Source organism: Sander vitreus, chromosome 7, assembly GCF_031162955.1.
Source record: "Sander vitreus isolate 19-12246 chromosome 7, sanVit1, whole genome shotgun sequence".
Classification (NCBI taxonomy): domain Eukaryota; kingdom Metazoa; phylum Chordata; class Actinopteri; order Perciformes; family Percidae; genus Sander; species Sander vitreus.
In genome coordinates this window covers 8,959,183-8,980,524 of record NC_135861.1, presented here as the reverse complement: position 1 = coordinate 8,980,524, position 21,342 = coordinate 8,959,183, and the positions used below count along the sequence as shown (strand labels likewise).

Here is a 21,342-nt window from a genome sequence, read left to right as displayed (position 1 = left end):
TCTATACCCCCAATCTATACCCTGATGACATCTTCATGTGTAAAATAGTTAGAGTGCCCCTTTAACTGTGTTTTCCTTTAAGAAATTGTATGAGTAGATTTTAAATACATTTTAATTAACCAGACAGCACACTATGTATCCACCCATTAAATGGCACTGGTGTTTAAACCATGCTGTGCTTTCCCTTATTTTTTTCTGCTCTACAGATTTTCACTTTCTAATGAAATTTTTATACCTCACTCTCTGTTACCCCTACACTGTCATGCATCCTCTCCCTTTTCCTCTTCCTCTTTATGATATCTTCATACTCTTCTTAAATCGAGCTCTGTTTTGACCGCAGCAATGCAGTACACTGAAAAGAAGGTGTGTTGGAGAAAAACAATTATGTCGCCTATAGTGCTGATCCATGTGGAGGTTTTCAAATTACAGGATCTTTGAATATTGGCCAGCAGCATTTGAGGTTGCGCACAGCCTTAGTTTGTGATCCTGTACACATGGAAATAAAGCTATTGAGCTTCTCTTCTAGCGCCGCTAATAATTTATGTTAATCGTGTCAACATTTAAAAAAAAAAGAAAGAAAGAAATTAAATGGAATGTGCGAGACAGCTTGTATGGATCCAGTAATACTCATTAACATCAAAGAGGAGACTGTCCCCACACGTTACATCCTGCATAATCAGCGTGTTAGAGAGAGCTATGACTTTATTCTCCAATTCTATGCCGCTGACTGACTATTGCATTATTCACGAAGTGAGCAAGCGTGCTATTCTGATGTACATTACCTCTGCTGAAATGCAGTGAAGTGTCAGCTGCTGTCTGCATGCTAGGTCCATTACGGTATTCCGCAGCTATCTAGCAGTGGAGCAGAGGAGCTTGACGGATGCAGAGATAGAGAAGAGGGGTGAGTACAAGGGATGCACAGATTGCTGCGAGTCCAGGCTTTAGCAGCAGCCTCATTTTCAAGGTACGGTATTGACCATTCTTTTCTCTTTTTAGTGTCTTTCTTTAAAGGCTGTCTAGTTGGTTATCTGTGAATTAGTTCAGTAATAAGCACATTTCTTCCACAGTACAATTTCATGTGAATGCTCAGTATATGTGTACAGCTACAGGACCTTTTGCCATCCTCCTCCTCGTCATGTTGAGGAAGGGATCAGAGCTGCTGAAGGGAGACAGAGAGGTCCTCCTGGATCTGAATGAGGGAGAAGCACAAACCACAGACAGCTATGGGAGTCTGCAGAACGGGAGCTTCATCCCGCCGAGATACGTAAGCACTACTTTTTTTTTCCTATAATGCTGCAGTATGTTGTCCTTTTTATATAGAAATCACATAGTCATCTAAAAAATAACTGCACATTCACACAGCGGCCATAACCCTGCTGCTTTGTTCATCCCTTCACACCTCACTGACTTCTCTTCTCTTATCTGATATCCACAGTAGTACAATGTGGTGCGATGAGGCACTGAACAGCACTGGGAAAATCAAAAATGTCTTGTTGTGAAACATGACTTTACTGCACTGAAAGATTGTTCTCAAGCATATTGTAAAAAACTCAGTAATCATTTTCCATCTCATCTTTCTGGACTCATTATTGCGAAGTGGAAGCTTTTATGATGCTAAGTAATGGCACAGGATCTTATGGGTTAAACCTCATCAAGAGCAAATTAACTGTCCATATACAGAACAAAGAATTTACATGCAGGAAAGTGAGTAGGAAATGTTTTCGCCAGCAGCTTTCACTTGTTTTTCTTTAACATTTTTTGATAATAACTCAATGTTTGAATGCTTTTAGCTTTCAGCCGCAGCTGCTGATGAAGATATGGATGGTGATGATCCCATGTATGTTTACTGTAACACAAGAAGTAACCAGCCAGTTCCACAGCTGGGGAATTACTTCAGAGATGGAAGAACCAAAATCGGTAGGTAGCATCTGCAGCTTGCATTGAATTGAGGTGTCACAAGCTCACTGATGGATGACCGAGTCGGTCCTTCATTTATGCTTTTTTATGGCTGGTCTGGGTTTAGACTTTGTACTCGTATGGGAGATCCGCTCGCGGAGGAAACGTCGAGGGAAGGGGAAGAGCGAGGTGACAGGTGAGGAGGTGGAAGCAGCGCCCACTGAGGAGAACAGCAGGTCTGAACGACGGAAGGCACAGCTGGCACTGTGGCGGGAGAAGTTTGTTCAGAATCTGGAGAGTGCTGGATTGCTCATGGAAAAGGTAGATCAGATTATTCATTTTATTTAAACGGTGTACATCTACTCGTTATTTTTGTTGACTTATTTTTCTTACTTAGTTCTCTATGTTGCCTCACTTCTCTTTAGGAGGAAACAGCGAATGAAAAGAAAACAATACATTTTCTAAAACTTAGCGCTCCTTGGGACGTGTTGGTGTATTACGCTGAGGAACTCTGTCTCAGAGCTCCATTGCAGGTTAGTGCAGCTCTTTATAATCAAGTAAGTTTGATATGAAGTTATAATGCTTAAGATTTTTATGAATGGCACCGTCAGTCTAGCCTGACAAGCCAGACCCACATCAAGATTGTTGACCCTGGCTGCAAATTACATTTGCTGCCGCTAGGGTGCGTCTAGATTTCTAGGCTACCGTCAGTCTACAGTACAAGATGAATTGGCATAGAATTTTGTACAGAACTGTATGGTTCTCAGACAGTGTATCCTACTGACTTTAGTGATCCCTTTGACGTTGCATTACTGAGGGAGAAGCTGCTGAAGGTGTGTTTGCTTTCGGACATTTCTAACAAAACTCTGGGACCTTTATCAGTAAATGTACCAGTCAGCACAGGTGTCACCAAATTAACTGAAATTGTAAGGATTGCAACTTTATAAAGAGAAGGAAGATAAAATGTTCTTTATGCTGAATGAATGTGTGTTTGGTTTCCAGGCACAGCAAAATCTGGACTTAAACACATCTGCCCGGGTACTGAAAAAACTATGCATACCTAACATAATGACGGACTTGGTGCCAAACAGGCCGCTGGACTATTACACATGTGCCTTTCGCAAGTCTAAGATGAGCAGGTGAGTTAGCGATGATAAATATTAGGATCGGTTAACATTGTTTCACAGTATATAAAAGTGTATTTTGGCTGAATGAATGTCTCTCTTCTACAGGTTCCTTGGCTATGATGACCATGAAACCTACTTCACTAATACACAGAGACACCGTGTTGTGAGTAACAGGAATTCCTCTACAGTGTATGTACTCAGTTAAAGTATTCCCTTATAGAGTGAGAGTTTGTGTATTATTTCAGGTGTATGAGATTCTTGCCAAGACAGTGTACGGCAAAAGGAAGAGGGCTGAAGTTGGTGTGGACCGACTGGTTAATGAAGGGGTGTACAAAGCAGCTTTCCCCCTGCACGAGGTCAGATGCTATTTATCTGCCTTTTAATCTGATGTAACGCTTGTGCTGTTTTCCCTCTGTAATCAACATGTCAGTTTTTTTCTCCACAGGGCCCTTTTCGGCTTCCAAAGTATGAGATTCGTCCTGACGAACTGAACCAGAGGCAGATTCTTTACCACTACTGGGCCCGCTGGTGCAAATGGTACAAGTACCAACCACTGGACCACATCAGGGAGTACTTTGGAGAGAAGATTGCACTCTACTTTGCCTGGCTGGGTAAATATAAATTCGTATCTAGACCCATAGGTTCAATTAGTATTATTACTATTATTTGTTGTGGGGGGGAGGGGGAGTAGATAGATAACAGGTAGAAGTATGACTGATTTTAATTGTGGTTATTTGGCATGAGAAGTAAAATAAAATCCATTATGAGAAAGAGTCTAGCATACACAACATCGCAACAGAAAGTGTAAGGGAAAGCTTACGACAATAAATCTGTTATCCTCAGCATTAGACGTACTGTACGTCTTCTGCGACGCCAACCTGACTTAACCAACCTCTTAATCAATGACATTCCAGCATCAAACAGCAGTGTGATTGCACATCCCTGGCCTGCATCAGCCGAGACCTGCAGCCTAATGGACCTTTATGTCTCGGCAGGTTTCTACACAGCCTGGCTGTTGCCGGCGGCAGTGGTTGGAACCCTGGTCTTTGTGTCTGGAGTCATGTCCATGGGTACCAACACACCAGCGTGAGTCCACACACTACACAGAAAATACATGTTTAATTGCTTGACACAAAACAAATGACAGACATGAGATTCTTTAAGGGATACCGGAATCCCCCATATATTGAAAGCTTGAAATCTTCCTCCCAAATTATGTAAATCAAGCACAGTTTAAGAAACAAATATACCAAAGCATCAAAGCACAGTGTGTTCTGCATGAAAACAAACCCTATAATTATTCCGTCCACATGGGCATTGTCTGTGCCCAATATCTTCTGTATTATTTATCACCACTGTGGGCTGTACTCTACTTTCAAAGCATTGTGGAATCACTTCTCTTTCAGAGTAGTATACCTTAGAGTGTTTGTAGCCTAATATTACCGTGTGTTTACCGTTCTCTTTTTATGGCAGGATATTCATCCTGCTATAAAGTAAAAAGGGAGGTTAGAGAGAATGGAAGACGAGTCAATCGCTCAGGAAAGGAAACAACCAAATGTCTCAGATTAATGAGGTTATTGAGTTCACACTATAGATTAAAGCTATTGATAAGTGGAGAATGGATGGAGAGCAGTCTGCAGCAACAAACCTCTAGCCATTTTATGTGATAATGGACAATTAGTGCAGAATTATCCCCCCATTACATAAATAAGGAAGATAGATTTCTCTCGTGGGTCCGTGCTTTATTTGTGCAGCATGTGTAGTCATGGTTTCAGTAACTCAACTGAGCAACTGTAATAAATGAAAGTGCAGTAGCTCTACTCGCTGGCAGCAAGCTGAGAGACTGATTTCAGCACTTTCCATCTGTTCTATTTTCTCACTCAGTCAATATACACCGAGTTTGTGTGAATACAAAATACATTACAGTTAATTCACCAAATCTCTCAGCTCTCACATGGATAACTATAAGTATAGTTTCTGTCAATTTTGCTGGGCCACCTGATATATCAAAATCTGAAAAGCAGTCCTGGTTTGAAAGCTTTAAAACATGTTTCCTCACTTGTAACTAATCTGTGTCTATGTGTCTGTCAACAGTAAGGACATCTGTAACAGCGGAGCTAGTTATCTGATGTGTCCTCTCTGTAATACATGCAAGGCCTGGAACATGTCTGATATCTGCACAATGGCCAAGGTAATGAGCTTTAAAAACATTTCACTTTCCCAGTTTTTTTTTGTTATCATAATGCAAAAAGACTTAACGTTGATTTACATTCTGCATTGCAGTTGGGCTACTTATTTGACCACCCAGGTACAGTCCTCTTCAGTGTGTTCATGTCCTTCTGGGCCGTAACCTTCCTGGAGTACTGGAAGCGCAAGATGGCCACCCTGGCCCATCACTGGGACTGCATGGACTACCATGAAGAAGAGGTCTCACAATCCTTCCTTTTTTGCTTGCTTTCAGTATGAGTTTGACCAATCTGGTCTCATACATTTAATGGTTCTTAGTAGTGATGGTCAAATGAAGCTTCGTGAACCGTTTTCTTTATTTTCTGAGCTCACTAGATGGCGCTCTCTGTTCAGAGAAATAGGTTAAAGGAATGGTAATTCAGTGTGTTTTCAAGCCTTTGTTGAAGAGAGAGCCCCATCTAGTGGGCTCAGAAAAAAGAGAAAATGGTTCACGAAGCTTCATTTGGCCATCACTAGTTCTTAGGTATGTCATGAATAAGGGGCTAGCAATCCCAACAGAGTCCAACTGCACCCTTAAGTTAATGGGAAGAGAGCGGGGTCTCCCAGGCATGAGGTATATCACTTCCTTTTGCAACCTTTTTACTTTATTTAACAAAATGTAACAACATCCTCAGAGTTCTTCCACACAGGAATTTGTATAGCTTTAACACAATGCGGGTAAGGGCCAATCTTAACAGCTAGCTTAATATTATTCCTTGCAGTGTGTTGTATTAAAGACAGACTAACTTAGCTAAATAAACACAAGGATAAAATATACATATCACAACATATCCTTGACCCAGATAGACAGCGGTAAGGTTGAAAATCGCCGAATTGTCCCTTTAAGTCTTTTCCCTTTTACCATTTTTTACGCAGAAGTTAGAATAACTAATAATAAAGGCCTTTTATAATTATTGTTTGTTTTTGTCTTTTTCGATGTGCATTTATTTTCTCCTTTGTCTTGCTTGTCTGGTGAAGACTCCATGTCACACTGAATGTATGCCCTTAGTCTTTTAATGATAGTGCTTGTGTATACTTGCAGGTATTATGAATCAGTGTTCTTGATGTGTGTGTAAAATAATTGATAGAGATATACAAATTGTGTATAGATTACACTGACGTGATTATTTCCTATAATATTCTGCCTGGAGAAGGCCACTTTTCAAGCCCCTGGAGGGTTTTAGGCAATTCTCCTTCACATTTACCTTGCAAGTTATATATTATGTCCTTTTAATTTTTAATGTGTAAATAAAGAAAAAAGAAAAAATATTGTTATCCTGAGCAAATAACACAGCAAAAGAAGTAAACAAAAATTCTGTCATCTTAAGGAAGTTCACCTCTAGAGAACCTACTCTCTACTCATTGGGTCCCTAGACCTGAGGTCTGCAGCTGGACCGTTCTCAGCGAACCAGCAAAAAGTGTGTCCATTGATACTGATGTCATCAGTGTGTTCCCTCAGGAGCGTCCTCGTCCAGAGTTTGCAGCCATGGCCCCGACTATGGAGCCAAACCCAGTGACTGGGGTGAAAGAGCCCTACTTTCCCGAGAAGACCAGGTTTACCCGCATGTTCACTGGCTCCATGGTCATCATTATGATGGTGAGACCCTGTTTACAAGTGTTTTAAAGGCAGATGTGCTGTCTTTTAATTTAAGTGTTTCCCCCAGTGTATTGCAAGCCTGAGTTGCCCCCCACCAGGCCTAAGCCACTGGGAATTGCTTTTTAATGTATTTTAAGATGTTTGTTTTTTAAAACTACAGTTTTTTTACAGCTCGGTTGGAAACTTATCATCATATGTCATATTTTTAAATGTCTAGTTAGCTTTTAGCACTGACTTAATGTCGGGCCATATGAAATCTGTCTTTTAGCTTTTTTAAATTCTCAATTTTGCGATTCCGTCCATGATTCTGTTATCACAGAAACTATTGGGCTCTACATTAATGCTGCCATCAGTCTGTAACTGGCCCCAGCCGGGCCCTTGTCAAAAAAAATTGCTGCCAGGCTAAAGAACGTTTCTGGGGGAAACCCTGGCTATTAGCATTATTTTAAATGAAGTATCTGGGGTAACAAAACATTCTTTCTTGTGTAATATCTTGGTTTGCAGGTATCAATTATTATGTACGAGTCTCAGATTGGCCAGTCAACGTCACAGACTTCTTATCTGATGAATACAGTGCAGTTTGTTTGATTATTGTGATTAACTACTTTACTTGTTTTCTATAGAAATAATTAAATATCATCAAATTTATGTACAAATGTATAAAGGTATCATTGTTTTCATATTCTTCCACTCATTGTCATTATACTTAGTTTCAGTGAAGAGTCTCAGTGTATTTTGACTTTGACTTTTGTGATTATGAGAAAGAGATTAAGAGAAAGAGAGGTGGGGTTCACACCTGTGTGCTATTCCACCGAATCCTGCAGTGGTAACTGAACCTTTCTCTAATAATAAATCCAGGTCATTTGCCCACAGGGCTGGATATGATCTGATAATCTCATCTGTTCACCATATGCTCAGTTTCAGGACTAACTTGTTCTTGGATAGGGATTTGAGGATCAGTTTACACTTCCCCTGACAATGATGATGGAGGTGAAAAATTGAAAAGGCTACCATGGCACCAGGTCTGTAAAGGCAGCTGCATAAGATATGACCACTTTCTGTTATCTGAAAACAAACCAAGAAGAGTGACTAAGAATTAAGCCTATCCAGTTTGTAGTTTTGGAAGAAAAAAACTATGGGAAGTGGTGTAGATGATCATTACTGCATTTGGCTGTGATGATGTGCCACATAATATGTAGCAGCGAGGGCGGGGAAACCTGCATAAATGGAGTGCGCCTCCTAAACCTCACAAAGAACAACTTCACAGAGATGTTCACAAGTTCAGAATATTTCTCTGCTATTTTTCTTCAAAAAATCCACCAGCTGTAATGTTTTTGACCCCCATTAACTGTCTGTGCCATCCCTCTCAGCTGTGTGTGGTAATGATCTTCCTGGTGACGGTGGTCATGTGCCGCGGTATCATCAGCTTGATGATGTTTCGTACTGGGAGCCCCATCCTGCGTACAGAGGTATATCAGAGCTATTTTGAACATTTTACATTTTATTTAGAAGCAGTGTATTGACTACTACATGCATACGCTACAGGTGTACATCAGCTCCTTCAACATCTCTGTACCCTCCACAAGTGTGTGTGTGTGTGTGTGTGTGTGTGTGTGTGTGTGTGTGTGTGCGTGCATACTTTATATTCATACATGTGTGTGATCTACTCCTCAGGCCGGGACCATAGCCAACATCTCCAGCAGTATTGTGAGTCTGGGCCTTATCTTGTTGATGGGGCAGGTCTACACTGCATTAGCTGAGCAGCTCACTAAATGGGGTAAGAATCAATACTGCTCTTTAACACCTTAAACCTCAATGCTGTATATTGATGTCAGCCTCTCACTGGATCTCCACTAACTAAAAGATGAGACTCCTCAAAAAAGCAGATGACGTCTTGAATTTGATCCCAGCATCTGGAGTAAAAATAGGCCTTCAGTGAGGGCAACAAAAATACATTGCAGAGTGCAACACGTGACACACCAGAGTGTCTCTCTTGCTCAGTAATGGCTATCTGATACAGTTTAGACTACTCAGAGTTGTTGTGTCCATTTCACTTCATTTGCTGCTTTAGAGGATAATTCCAGCTCATTTCCTGGATCCTTTTCAAATAAAAAAAAAATGGGATTAGACAATTATTTAATAATTGTTACAGGCCTCCCCTAGCCTAGAAATCTAGACGCACCCTAGCGGCAGCAAATGTAATTTGCAGCCAGGGTCAGTCTAGCAACTCTCCGTTGGCTTGCGAACTGGAAAAACCAAATTCTGGTCAGGCCAATCACATCGTGTATAGAGTTGGTGGGCGGGCTTAACATAAGGATGGCAGAGTTGTGACGGTTCCGCATGAATTCCCTGCTACTTGAAAAAAAAGAAGATGGCTGTTGCTGCTGGCGAACAGCGGCCTTTCGAATCGGTTTTGGCTGCGACTCTGGAAGACTTGGAGTTAAGCACTGAAGTCATTCTTAAAAAAGGAAGATGTGTTCGGAGTTTTGTCGACCGGATACGGCAAAAGTTTAATCTATCAACTAGCGTTGCTCTGGTTGGCTTGTGTGCAGAGGGAATTTGAAAAACAACCGTTTATCCCGCCCCTTGAGCCCTGCCAATGGTGAGTTCCTAGACCCAACATCTTGATGTGGGTCTGGCTTGTCTGGCTAGGCCTCCCCTCTTATAAGATAAACTTATCTGAAGGAGAGAACAAAGGCGACAGTGAACAGTGAAATTATTACTCTAATTTGACTTCAATGTCTTTAACACTGAGTGTCCATGTTTTCTCTTTGGCAGAGATGCACAGAACACAAACCCAGTATGACAACGCCTTCATCTTCAAGGTGTTCATCTTCCAGTTTGTCAACTTCTACTCATCCCCCTTCTACGTGGCTTTTTTTAAAGGAAGGTAAGACACGAGTCAATCTCAGCAGACACACAGAACTGATTGAGAAATGTTGAACATTCTGTGCCAAATAAGATTTACACTGTCTTAATTTACCCTTTTAAACTTACTTCTCTGTGTGTGTAGGTTTGTGGGTTACCCCACCAACTATGGGACCTTGTTTGGGATGAGAAATGAAGATGTGAGTCTATACTTTACCAATACGATGTCAAAGGGAGGAAATATTCCAGATCCCTGCTGTTGTATTTTTATCTAAGCATGTAAGAAATGTGATCCTCCATTGTGTCATATCTCTGTTTCTGTGTGTCTTCACACTCTATTGCAGTGTGGTCCCGGAGGTTGCCTTATTGAACTGGCTGAGCAACTCTTCATCATCATGGTGGGAAAGCAACTCATCAACAACATTCAGGAGTTCATTATCCCGTATGTTTTCTGTCTAGTAAACTGATATACCAGTCTGGATTTTTTGAGAGCTCAGACAGAATTTAATAGAACAGAATACATTAGAATTAGCATAATACGGGCATGTGATAAAAGACTGCATAGAATCCATAGTTACTTTTTTTTTTTAACCTGCATGACGTTGTCATTGTTTTTTGAGAAGTTGCATCAGACGGTTCTGTAGCCTGATTGCAGCTCTGTTTGTTTGGCACAGTAAAGCTCATTGCTGTACCTCTGCAGCACTGGCACTTGCTCCTTGGTGGTAGTGTATACAATGTGCATGTGCACCTTATCAGCAAAAGCATATGCATTGTGCGTGATCATGAACTGTTATATGAATATGTGCACTTACAACAAGCACAAAGACAAAAGTGCATACTTGCATGTATGTGTATTTGCATCACTGTGTGTGTGTGTGTGTGTGTGTGTGTGTGTGTGTGTGTGTGTGTGTGTGTGTGTGTGTGCGGCAGATAAGAAAACAGGGCAGAATCAGGTTTCAGAGGGCTTTGGTAATCAAAAATCATATGGTAGCCTTTAAAGAAAAATGAAAGATGCCGTTCCTTAAATATAATCTTGAATTGAAATAAATGTCTGTTAAGTCACCAGCTATCGTTGAATAAGTTAACACAATGGTGATTGAACCTATGGTTATGGCTGGGTGTATGTGCCAACATCCTAGGAAAAATCACATCTCCCAGCAGTGGTTGGTCCACCAGAGAGAGTAGGCGGAGCTAATGCAACGGACTCGCTCTTCGGCTCACTTGTGTGTGTGAATCGGTGTACAGTTTTTTTTCCCATCGCTGCTAGCTTTGCGAGTAAACACTTACTATGGCCGAAAACAGAGAAATGAGCGATGACTACAGACGATGAAACTTCAAAAACAAGTAAAAGTGAGATCACACCTTTAATCAGCACACCTGTTCCAGTCGTATATTCTTGCTCATATTTGAGTGAAACCTGCCCAGCAGTTCATCAACACTGAAATTAAGTTATCCATATAATATATACAGTATGAATTATAGCTTGTATTCAGGGTGTAAATGTCTACAAACGAGTCAAGAAATAATGAAAACTATGTAAACAAAAGTGAAAGGCAGTATTAAAATAGAATCAGATAAAACCATGACCTCCCAGTGTTGAATAAAAAAAGTTCTATATTAATGTTATTGTCATGTTTATTTCATATATATAAGCTACAGTATGTCTCTCTGCACTGACAGTAAAGTGAAGGCTTGGCGCCAGAAGAGAACTTTGGCCAAGGTGCTGGGTGATAAGGCATCCCATGAGCCTCAGCGCTGGGAAGAAGACTACCAGCTGGTGGAGTGTGAAGGCCTGTTCGAAGAGTACCTGGAGATGGGCAAGTATTCGCTACTGTATCTTAAGTACATGATGTCATTGCCATTCAAATGTCTATAACAATATTATACACAGTATGATGAACATCACTCCTGTAAGAAAGTGTCTGTTATGTTTATATATGCTTTGTTCTCCAGTGCTTCAGTTTGGGTTCATCACCATCTTTGTGGCAGCGTTCCCCCTCGCTCCACTCTTCGCTCTTCTCAACAACTGGGTGGAAATCCGTCTGGACGCCCACAAGTTTGCGTGCGAGTACCGCCGGCCCGTAGCAGAGCGTGCCCAGAACATCGGAGTCTGGTTCAACATACTGGAAGCCCTGTCACACCTGTCCGTCATCGCCAATGTGAGTCCATTCGATATGATATCCACACCAGACTGGATGCTAATCTCTTTTCTACAACATTATTTTTTTCTTTTTGCCCTCTGTAGGCTTTCCTTATAGCCTTTACATCAGATTTTCTACCTCGTCTGCTCTACCAGTACAAGTTTGATTATGATCTCAAAGGATACGTCAACTTCACCTTGGCTTACGCCCCACTTAACTACACTGAGTACCCCATGTGCAGGTACACTATATGCTGATTATCTAAATGCATGCAATCTTAAAATGGGGGAAACACTCTTTGGTTGGAAATTCCATATTTTGCCTCTCATATATACATTTGTTTCATGTTTTTATGTCTTTTTTGCAAGATCCTTGTTTCAAAACAAAAGCAAGTGTCAAAAACAAGTTTAAAAAATGTCAAAGTTTTGGTTTCAATCATGATGATTTCAGTTCAGAGACTTGACCCACAGAGGGCAGTATAACTGATGTTCAGTTTGTTGTCATGTGCTGCTGCTGCTGCATTCACACCATCACACAGCATATTCTGCAGTAACTCTGCGTTTTATTTATTTTAGATATAAAGCGTACAGAGACAGCGATGGAAACTACTCACTTTTCTACTGGGAGCTTCTTGCCGTCAGACTTGGTTTTATCATTGCTTTCGAGGTATGAAGGCAGCTGCTTTGTCTCTCTATTTGCTCTTTTGTTTACTTCTGCCTGTTTCAGTGATTTGAATGCCAACATTTTGATTCATTTTTATCTTTTACCCACATCGCTATCCCCAGTTGTGCCTCTGTTCCCAGGTGCATACTTGAACTACTGGCAATTTAGCCCTTTCTCAGTGTATATTATAGTATTTCCATCTTATGTAATGCTTACCAATATCAGTAGTTATTTTGTAGCTCATTTTACCATGTCTCCTTTCTTTGACACTTCCTCACTTTTTCTGTCTTTGCCTTCTTTTCCAACATTCCATTACTTTTTTCAGCATCTACCTTAGGCCCCCTCTCTCTTTCAAAGTTTTTATTTATTCAGTTGCATCCATTTCAGCCCTGTCTTCCTTCATTTAGAAGTCAGCCACAGATTAATACACATTTGGTGCGCTAGTGAGTGTTTATGACAACAGGACAACGTATGTGGGATTGGCTTATAATTAACTAAAGTGGCAGTGCTCAAAGTAATAAAGAAACATGTCACCCAGTGCAACAGTGTGGCTAATTATGTGCTGCTCATACCTTTGTAGTAGTTTTGGACAACAATGGAGATCTGTGGAATGAAGAATTACTATATATGAGTCTTTGGCAACACAGACACCACTTGTTATTTGGATCAGTTCATTGTTGGTTATGGTCTTTTAATGGGAATCGTTGACAGTAAGAAAAATAACCTAACCTTATTACTGTGCAATTCCGTTGTGATCACTGAACAAATGTGTCAGATTAAAGTACTGGGAAAAGAAAAAGAGTAATCAGGAGAGTCATAGATGGAGCAGGGTTTTTAGCTGTCATGGACTATTGGAAATTTTGGAGTATTGGTTGGTATTCCAGATAGGGAAAGTTTGAAATGAATAAAATCTCTCAGGGGAGGATGAGGGATCACTTGTAAAGTCATGGGACATCTTATAAGGGCGGAGGAGAGAATTCTTAGGGTGGAGTAGAGAGAGAAAATAATTCTGTAGTGTAACATTTGTTGCTCAGCCACATCTGGTGGTCTTCATCAGTGGATGCAGTTCGCTCAGTTGTAGATATAATTTACCTGAGATAAGTTTATTCGCTAATAGAGGCGAGAAGTGGCTAAAAGCTCCAGAGGAAATTCACTAAGTGGTCTAAGTGAAGAATATTTTGTCGAAATACTGATTTCAACACAAAATGTTGCTTTCCACATCTTTACATGTGATTTCTAACTAGTTGTGTACTCAGAGTTCAAACTTCAGATTTTGTGACAGGAGAGGCCGTTTATTTCAGTCTAATGAGGAGCTGAAATGTCTCGCTGTTTGCTCGTCTTCCCTCCTGCAGCATGTGGTGTTCTTTGTGCTGCGAGCCATCGACTGGATCGTGCCGGATGTCCCAGAATCCCTGGAGCTTAAGATCAAGAGGGAGCGCTACTTAGCCAAGCAGGCTCTGGCTGAAAACCAAGAGGCTCTGTTGGTGAGTCGAGGCCGAGGGGCCACCCCTGCCACTCCAGGCACCTCCAGCCCAGGTCAGTAGAACATGGGACACACACACACGATGCAGTGCAACACAAACTCATTCATAAAACCTGACACTAGTTCTGTAGGTAAATGTTTAGGCGTGAGCAAGTCTAGACTCTTAGGGTTCTATATCATGGGTCCTCTAATGTCATGGAAGCATTAGGTTGTATTTGATAAGTATTACTTATCTGATTAAGTTATCCTCTAACTTTTATAATGTCTAGATCATTCAAAGGGTCAATTCACCCAAATCACACTAAAACGTATCTTCTCATTTGGCCCTGTTTTTATCTAGTTGCACTGACTTTTTTTAGATTTCAGATATCTGCCTCTCAAATATCTGCTGCTATTCAAATACAACAAAGATGACAAGATTTTTGTTTGTGTTGTTTCTTACCAGAAACAATTTCCTTGTTATTGTCGATAATACAGGCATCTGACCTACATATCACAATTATATTGTTAATGTTTGATGTTCTGCAGTATGTTGTTGTCCCATTTGGATCCACACAGGTGATCAATGAAACAATGCACCAGCGGAGGTTATAGGTTACATACAGTGGTGAACCTGTCACTGTTGACTCTCATAAATAAATTCCAGAGTTGCAAGGCTTTTAAAAGCTCACCCTTCCCTGCACACACCTCCACAGAGCATTTGCAAAATACCTGCAGCTGGATTGGCTGGATTATAAACGGGCTACAACAGTGCACGCAACATAATCATTAAAGGTAATCTGTGTGGGACCTGAGCCAAATATGTCAGTGTCAGATGAACGTCTTTACATCCAAAGATCGTGTGGGCTGTTGGACTAGTTAGGGGCCCAAGCCCGAGGGGGCATGGGAACCGCGTTGCCTTGCATACGCGGTTCCCATGCCCCCTCGGGCTCCAGTGGAGCTGTGGAACCCTATTGTTTTTCTACTGATTCTTCTCCATTATTTTTCTTCTCCGCCTAAAACTCTCTTACTACTCTTAAACTACTCTTAGACTACAGTCTAAACCGTACATGGTGGGGGGTTGCCATTTTCAGGACTGGTCTGAAACTCCGCAAGGACCTCAGGCGCAAAAATTGACCCACTTCCACTACTAGGTGGCGCTAGAGCAGAAAAAAACGCGTTTGGCCCTATAACTCCCACACCGTACACCGGACACTTAAAAACCATATATCCACGCGTTCCTTGGATCCAACTGAATCACGTGATATAGGCCACGCCCATTTCCGCCTAGACTTTTATGCGTGAAAAATCGTGATTTATCAAAAACCCACTTTTTCGATCTCCTCCTAGACCGTGCGACCGATCTGCACGAAACTTGGACCGTAGCATCTCCAGACCGACCTGACAAAAAGTTAATAAAAAGAATATTTATAGGATAAAAATTGTGCATATTACACACAAACAAATTTGTCTAGCTAACTATGAAAACACCAACTTTGCCATATCTCGGCCAAAATAAATGCTATCAACGCCAAACTTCAGATTCTTCTTTGCCATGACCCTCTGGAGGTCCCCCACGCGTTATACGAAAATTGGTCACTAGGGGACGCTACAAGTACAAGAAGTTTATATCTTATGAACAGCTCATCCGATTTTTACAAAATTTGATGGGTACTATCTAGGGCCACTCCTGAGGCCAACCCTCGAGTGGGATACTGAGGGGTCAAAGTGGGCGTGGCCTATGGGACCCAAGTCTAGATTCACCACTTACACTAATGTGAACAACTTTAAACTTACAGTGTAGATGGACAATGGGCCCTGGACCACACCTACCAAAAATTACACATGTGGACCACTAGGTGGCGCTATAATGTTTTTTTGCCTTTAACTCCCACATTACATCACATGATATAGGCCACGCCCATTTCGGCTGAAAACTGTTTTCGCAATATCGCGCAATGTCTAAAACCAACTTTTTCGAACTCGTCCTAGGCCGTGCGACCTATCTGCACGAAACCTGGTACATAGCATATCGAGATGGCCATGACCAAAAGTTACTCAAAGAATTTTGCTATGTTAAAGTATGCGCATTTGACGACCAAATCAATTTTCCTAGCTAGCTACGACGCACATATCATAAATCAGCCAAATTAAATGTTATCACCAAAGAACTTGAGATAATTGTTCAACATCCCATTACGATGCTCTCTACCAAATTTGGCCAAGATCGGTCTTTGGAGGGCGCTATAAGCAACGTTTATTTGTTTTAGCCAATAACTCAATGCATTTAAATTGTAAATTTGCAATTGCAATATCTCTGCCACAGTAAATGCAATCAACACGAAACTTGTGGTGCTTGTTCGGCATCCCGCTTTGAGGCTCGGTACCAAAATTGGCAAAGATCGGCCATTAGGGGGCACTATAATCAACGTAGACCAGTTTTGGCCCTTTTACTCAATCGATGTTAATGGAATATTTGCAATGGGAATGTACCACAGACCTTGCAGCTCACACTTCTCAATATTTACTGAGGTTTGCCTCCTACCGTTACATCTGGTTTTTGCTTTTGCATGCTCCCCTGGTTTTTTACAATAAACAATCTTCTTAACCCACCTGATAAAGTTTCTACAACCTTCACAGTGGACAAATGCAACTCTTTTCTCTCAAGTTTTCAATCCAAAATCAACACCATTCATAGGCACCGATACCGTGCAATTAAACATTGCAGTTGGTGCTAAGTGGAGTGTCTGTCATAGTGTGATTGGTTATGTTGGTGTCATTGATTCTTAATTTCCCACGAAGCTGCTCGCGTTAAGTGTAAGTTAAACTTTTCATCTCCAATCCCATCTGTATTTGTGAGAAGTGGCGCTGTCCTGAGTTGAAAGCCTGCTTTACGGCTAAATTATCGAGTTAATAGGCATGTGTGTTCGCATCGGACGCTGTCCATTTCCTAAGGTACTGAAATAAAACAATTTTTGACTACTTTTTTCTTTTTTAAAGGGCGCCTGTGAGCACCCACAGACGAAAACATAAATTGGCGCCTATGACTCCATTTACAACAACCTGACCACCTCGCCGGCTCCTTCAACCACCACAACTGCCTCCCCTTCCTCCACCCTCTCAGCCACTCTCTCATTTCTCTCTGCTGTCCCCTGTGGTCAGGGGGGTTAAGAAGTTTGTTTATTGTAGAGCATTATTAAAGGTAGTCTGTATATGCATGGAGATGAACTGTTAACCACTACATTTGCAATGGCAGAGTACCGCAGACCTTGTGGATCAAACCTCTCAATATTCACCAATGTTTGCCCCCCCCCACGTAATGCTTTAGGTCCCGCATTGGCGCACCTCCCCGGGTCATCGGGGGTGACTGGCGCAGCGCCCCGGGGCGTCGTGGCCGACTGGCATCGGAGGCTTGGGCCCCGTTATAACTGCTTGCAGTTCTAGTTAATATTATAATTTTCTCTATAAACGCTGCTGTTGATCGATCATTAACCTAAAAGTGTGACAGAAATAAAATGAAAAAAACATTTCAATCAAGCAGTAATCAGTGAACAGTTCAAATACACCTTGTGTTCATATTCTCCACCTGAGGATCACAGCCTGTACATTCACATTGTGTCCATGGCGAATACAGTATCATCCTCATCTGTGTGTGTGTGTGTGTGTGTGTGTGTGTGTGTGTGTGTGTGTGTGTCCCTGTGCTCTGACCCATGCTGTTGTCATGTGTCTCATGTAGTCATGTTGCTGGATCAGGCCAAGTGAGTATTACATAACACGTAAGTAAATGGCATTCTCAAGAAGGATTTTATTATTTCAGTAATTTTAGCAAAATGTATCTAATCAAAATGGACTCAAGTTTATAAAACATTCAGTGGCATTAAACCTGAAATACATACAGTACTACAGCACAGTTATCATTTCTTGCCACAACTATATTCTCAACTGCTATATGTGATAAACAAGTACATAAGTGAACAGAATATCTGTAAAAGATAGGGCCCCAGTTGTGGACAGGGTCCTTGTTCGGAATTATAATTAGAGAGTATTGTGTTAGGCTGCATTTACATTGCTACCTTTTGGTTTAAAAACAAATATCTTTTGCTATGTTTACACCTCACATTCACACTACTCTGGCATTTCAGAGCCCCTAAACTGGAGAACTTTGAAAACACTTGTTGAATACAGTTGAAATCAATATTAATATTGTATATATTTACAATATCTATATGAGTATTTTTTAAGATATTGCAAAATAAATGTAATACATAAAAGAAATATAAAATTGATGTTCAGTCCAATTACCTGTGTTCCACTGTATTTCATCGACTCTCCAAATCAATTTGGCTTGGAAATCATTAGAGCTGTAATCTCCCAGTCGACTAGTCGATTTATGGGTCGATACGTTCTGGCTCGACCAAAATTCTGATTGGTCGATTTTTTGCCGTGTTAATTTCTTTCTTTTTTTTTTTTTTGGAATTTATTTTTATTTGTATTATTTTTTGCCATGTTAATTTCATCAGGTGGAAAGCACTAATTGCTAACGGGGGTGTTTTCAGAGCACCCCTGTTTCACAGGTAACAGTCTGTCTTCAGAACACCCCCCTTGTTTTCACTTTTTGGATCAGCCCAACCCACTGTAGACAGAATGAAGAAAGGCCTTGGTCTGGTGGTTTGCTGAATATTTATTTAATCGTGAGCGTTTAATATATAGTCAGTCCTCCTCTACCATGTCAAAGACATCGGCAGAGTGGCAGCATTTTACAAAAATAGATAATGGAAAAAAAAGTCGAATGCAAAGTTTGCAAGCAACAGTTTGCATATCACAGCTCAACTACAAACATGGCATATCACCTAAAAACGGTAAGCTAACGTGTCTGCGTTAGGTTGCCCCGTCTGTTTTGAGTAGGCTATATGAACATATCAGAATTGGCATATTCTAATGTTTTAGTCCATTTTATAACTGCAGGCGCACCCGCCCGCAACTACGGTAGCATCCCCCAGGGTTAGCCGCGAAGCTGAGCTCCTATGTTCAGCCTCGCTCTGTGCAAGTACATGCACAGAGCTGCTGAAATGATAGTGTCTGCCAGTTATTATAACATATGACAAAAACAATTGTCTTATTGTATAGTATTATGTTGCATATTCCTCAACAGTTCTTGTGCTGATATCACTAGTTGACATAGTACTATTTTCGGAAATCATAGGCTATGATATTGCGCAGGTGCACGTGATGCAACGCTGTCAGAGCTGACAGACAGACTCGAGTGTGTCATTTCAGTGCAAAATAAACGGTTAAAAAACGATTTAATATACTGCAAATAGCCTACTAGTTTTTTTTATGTTTATAATTAATTTAGGCGGACAAGGCTACCAAGTACTGCGCAGCTAATTAATCTAACGCTTTATTTTTTCTTCTTCTCGCCCTTAGCCCTAGAAATCATTCATTTTGACAGCATTTTGTAAAACAATAAGGCAGAATTATCTTGGCATCATGATATGATACCACTCAGTCGATAAACATATATGTGTGTTAGCTATGGAATTAAAGCAGCAAGTCATGGTTTTAGCCTCTGTAAAGGTACAATGGAATGTTACCAAACCACGACAAGACTTTGGGAGGCTGCACACAGTCACTGTGCCCGGTTGTTCATCAGGGAAGAGTTATAAACACATAACTTTATCTCAGGGGTTATACAATAGCACGCTGCAGCATGCTTTACGTGCTGCTAGGTGTATTTTTGAACTTTGGACAGGCTAGCGGTTTTACGCTATGCTAAGCTAACTACGTCAAGCCTCTAGCTCCATATTTAACACACAATCATGAGATTGACATCAATCTCGTTCTCGGAAGGAACACATATGTACAGATTCATGTTTTAAAACTCACATAGTAATTGAAATAATATGTTTTACTGCCTGTGTTTGAAATAATATGTTTTATTGCCAGTGTGACTTAATATAAGATCGTAGCAGCCAGCTGTAATTCAGTAGCATGTTGCAACATTTTGACCGCTTTTTTTTATCCTTTCCATACCTCTTACAGTAGTCAGTCTGACAGAACTAATTTTCTCTTCTGTCTCTCTGCCCCTTCCCAATTCCTTCCGTGTCCAAATCCAACTGCTCTGTCTCCCCTGAAGCAAGCAACGCGTCCTTTGGAAACATGAGATAGGACTCCAGTGCGGAAAATTGGTTTGAGGGGGTATTGCAGGAATAAAAGACACTCCTTCACATCTGGGAAAACATAAGTGAACTCTTTCCCTAAATGGAATGCTGTTTCTGCACTAGCATTTTGTTTTCATTTGACTAATTTGCATACTGCTGAACAGACATTATGATAAGCAGGTGTGTAATGGAGGCTAAACTTACCCAAAACTTAGTTCAGGCACCTTTTCATATGGAGAACACAGTTCATGAACATTTTTAGGCTAATGCACTGAAAGCCTAAAACTTATAGTTATACTAGGCCTATACAAATGACATCTTCACATCTGTCCTTGATCCGACAAAGATCCACACCGGGTACTGAACTGGGCCCTAGCCTGAGCAGACCCTAAGAAAACAGAACACCCTGACAAATGTGATTAATATAGTTTGCCGATTTGCTGCCACGATTTGCGTTACGCCTGCATCAATCTCTGTTTATTTTTTTGTTTTGGCAGAAATGTAAAAGTACTGCCTTAATATATATATATATATATATATATATATATATTAATATATATATATATATATATATATATATATATATTAATATATATATAATTAATGAAATGAATAGTGAAATGTATTGGGCCTGGCTAGTTTCGGGGGAAAACTCAACAGCCTCCTCCAAAATGCAACACTCTCAAAGTTACAATATGACAGGCACAATATGAAGCCACATCCATGCCAGTACTGCAATTAGTTGTGTTTCTAGTGGCTAACTACAATCGCAGCATGAATTGTTCATTCTATCTGTTTTCAGATTCTGTTCAGTGTATTTAGAATTTTACACAGAGGTGACACCTGCAGCAGTGTGCGTCAGACCCAACCTGAGGTTTAGTAGAAAGTGTGAACCCAAGACCTAATAGTGTTACATTGATGTTATATGTTTTTAATGACATTAAAGAGTAACCTAATCCTGCCTAAAAAAGTCTTGTTTTTGCTGACCTCCAGTGGTTTAAGATCTCACCTTGATGCAGTGATGTACAGGTGTCTTCCAGGACATCACAGTTGGGTGTGGTTGCAGGTGCAACAGGGTACACTTCTGAGACACACAACCACACCCATTAGTGAAGCTGGATGTGTTTAGAGGTGAAACTTTCAACCAGAGACGGCCGTGAAACACTGCTGTACTGCAGCAAAGGCCCAAATATCCTGACTA

At 40.8% G+C, this 21,342-nt stretch overlaps 1 protein-coding gene across 1 annotated transcript; it reads left to right on the top strand.

Annotated features, from left to right (window-relative positions):
- Window positions 1-1,135: 1,135 nt before the first annotated feature.
- On the top strand, window positions 1,136-20,648 carry ano11 (anoctamin 11). The gene is made up of 23 exons (XM_078254485.1): window positions 1,136-1,264; window positions 1,791-1,917; window positions 2,024-2,217; window positions 2,322-2,429; window positions 2,899-3,035; window positions 3,129-3,186; window positions 3,269-3,379; window positions 3,469-3,634; window positions 4,019-4,109; window positions 5,118-5,214; window positions 5,307-5,450; window positions 6,709-6,846; window positions 8,217-8,315; window positions 8,521-8,623; window positions 9,625-9,736; window positions 9,860-9,914; window positions 10,059-10,156; window positions 11,395-11,531; window positions 11,668-11,873; window positions 11,960-12,096; window positions 12,431-12,521; window positions 13,871-14,054; window positions 20,117-20,648. Exons 1-23 carry the CDS (start codon window positions 1,136-1,138, stop codon window positions 20,146-20,148), a joined length of 2,754 nt encoding a protein of 917 aa, XP_078110611.1. The 3' UTR covers window positions 20,149-20,648.
- The last annotated feature ends 694 nt before the right edge of the window (window positions 20,649-21,342 follow it).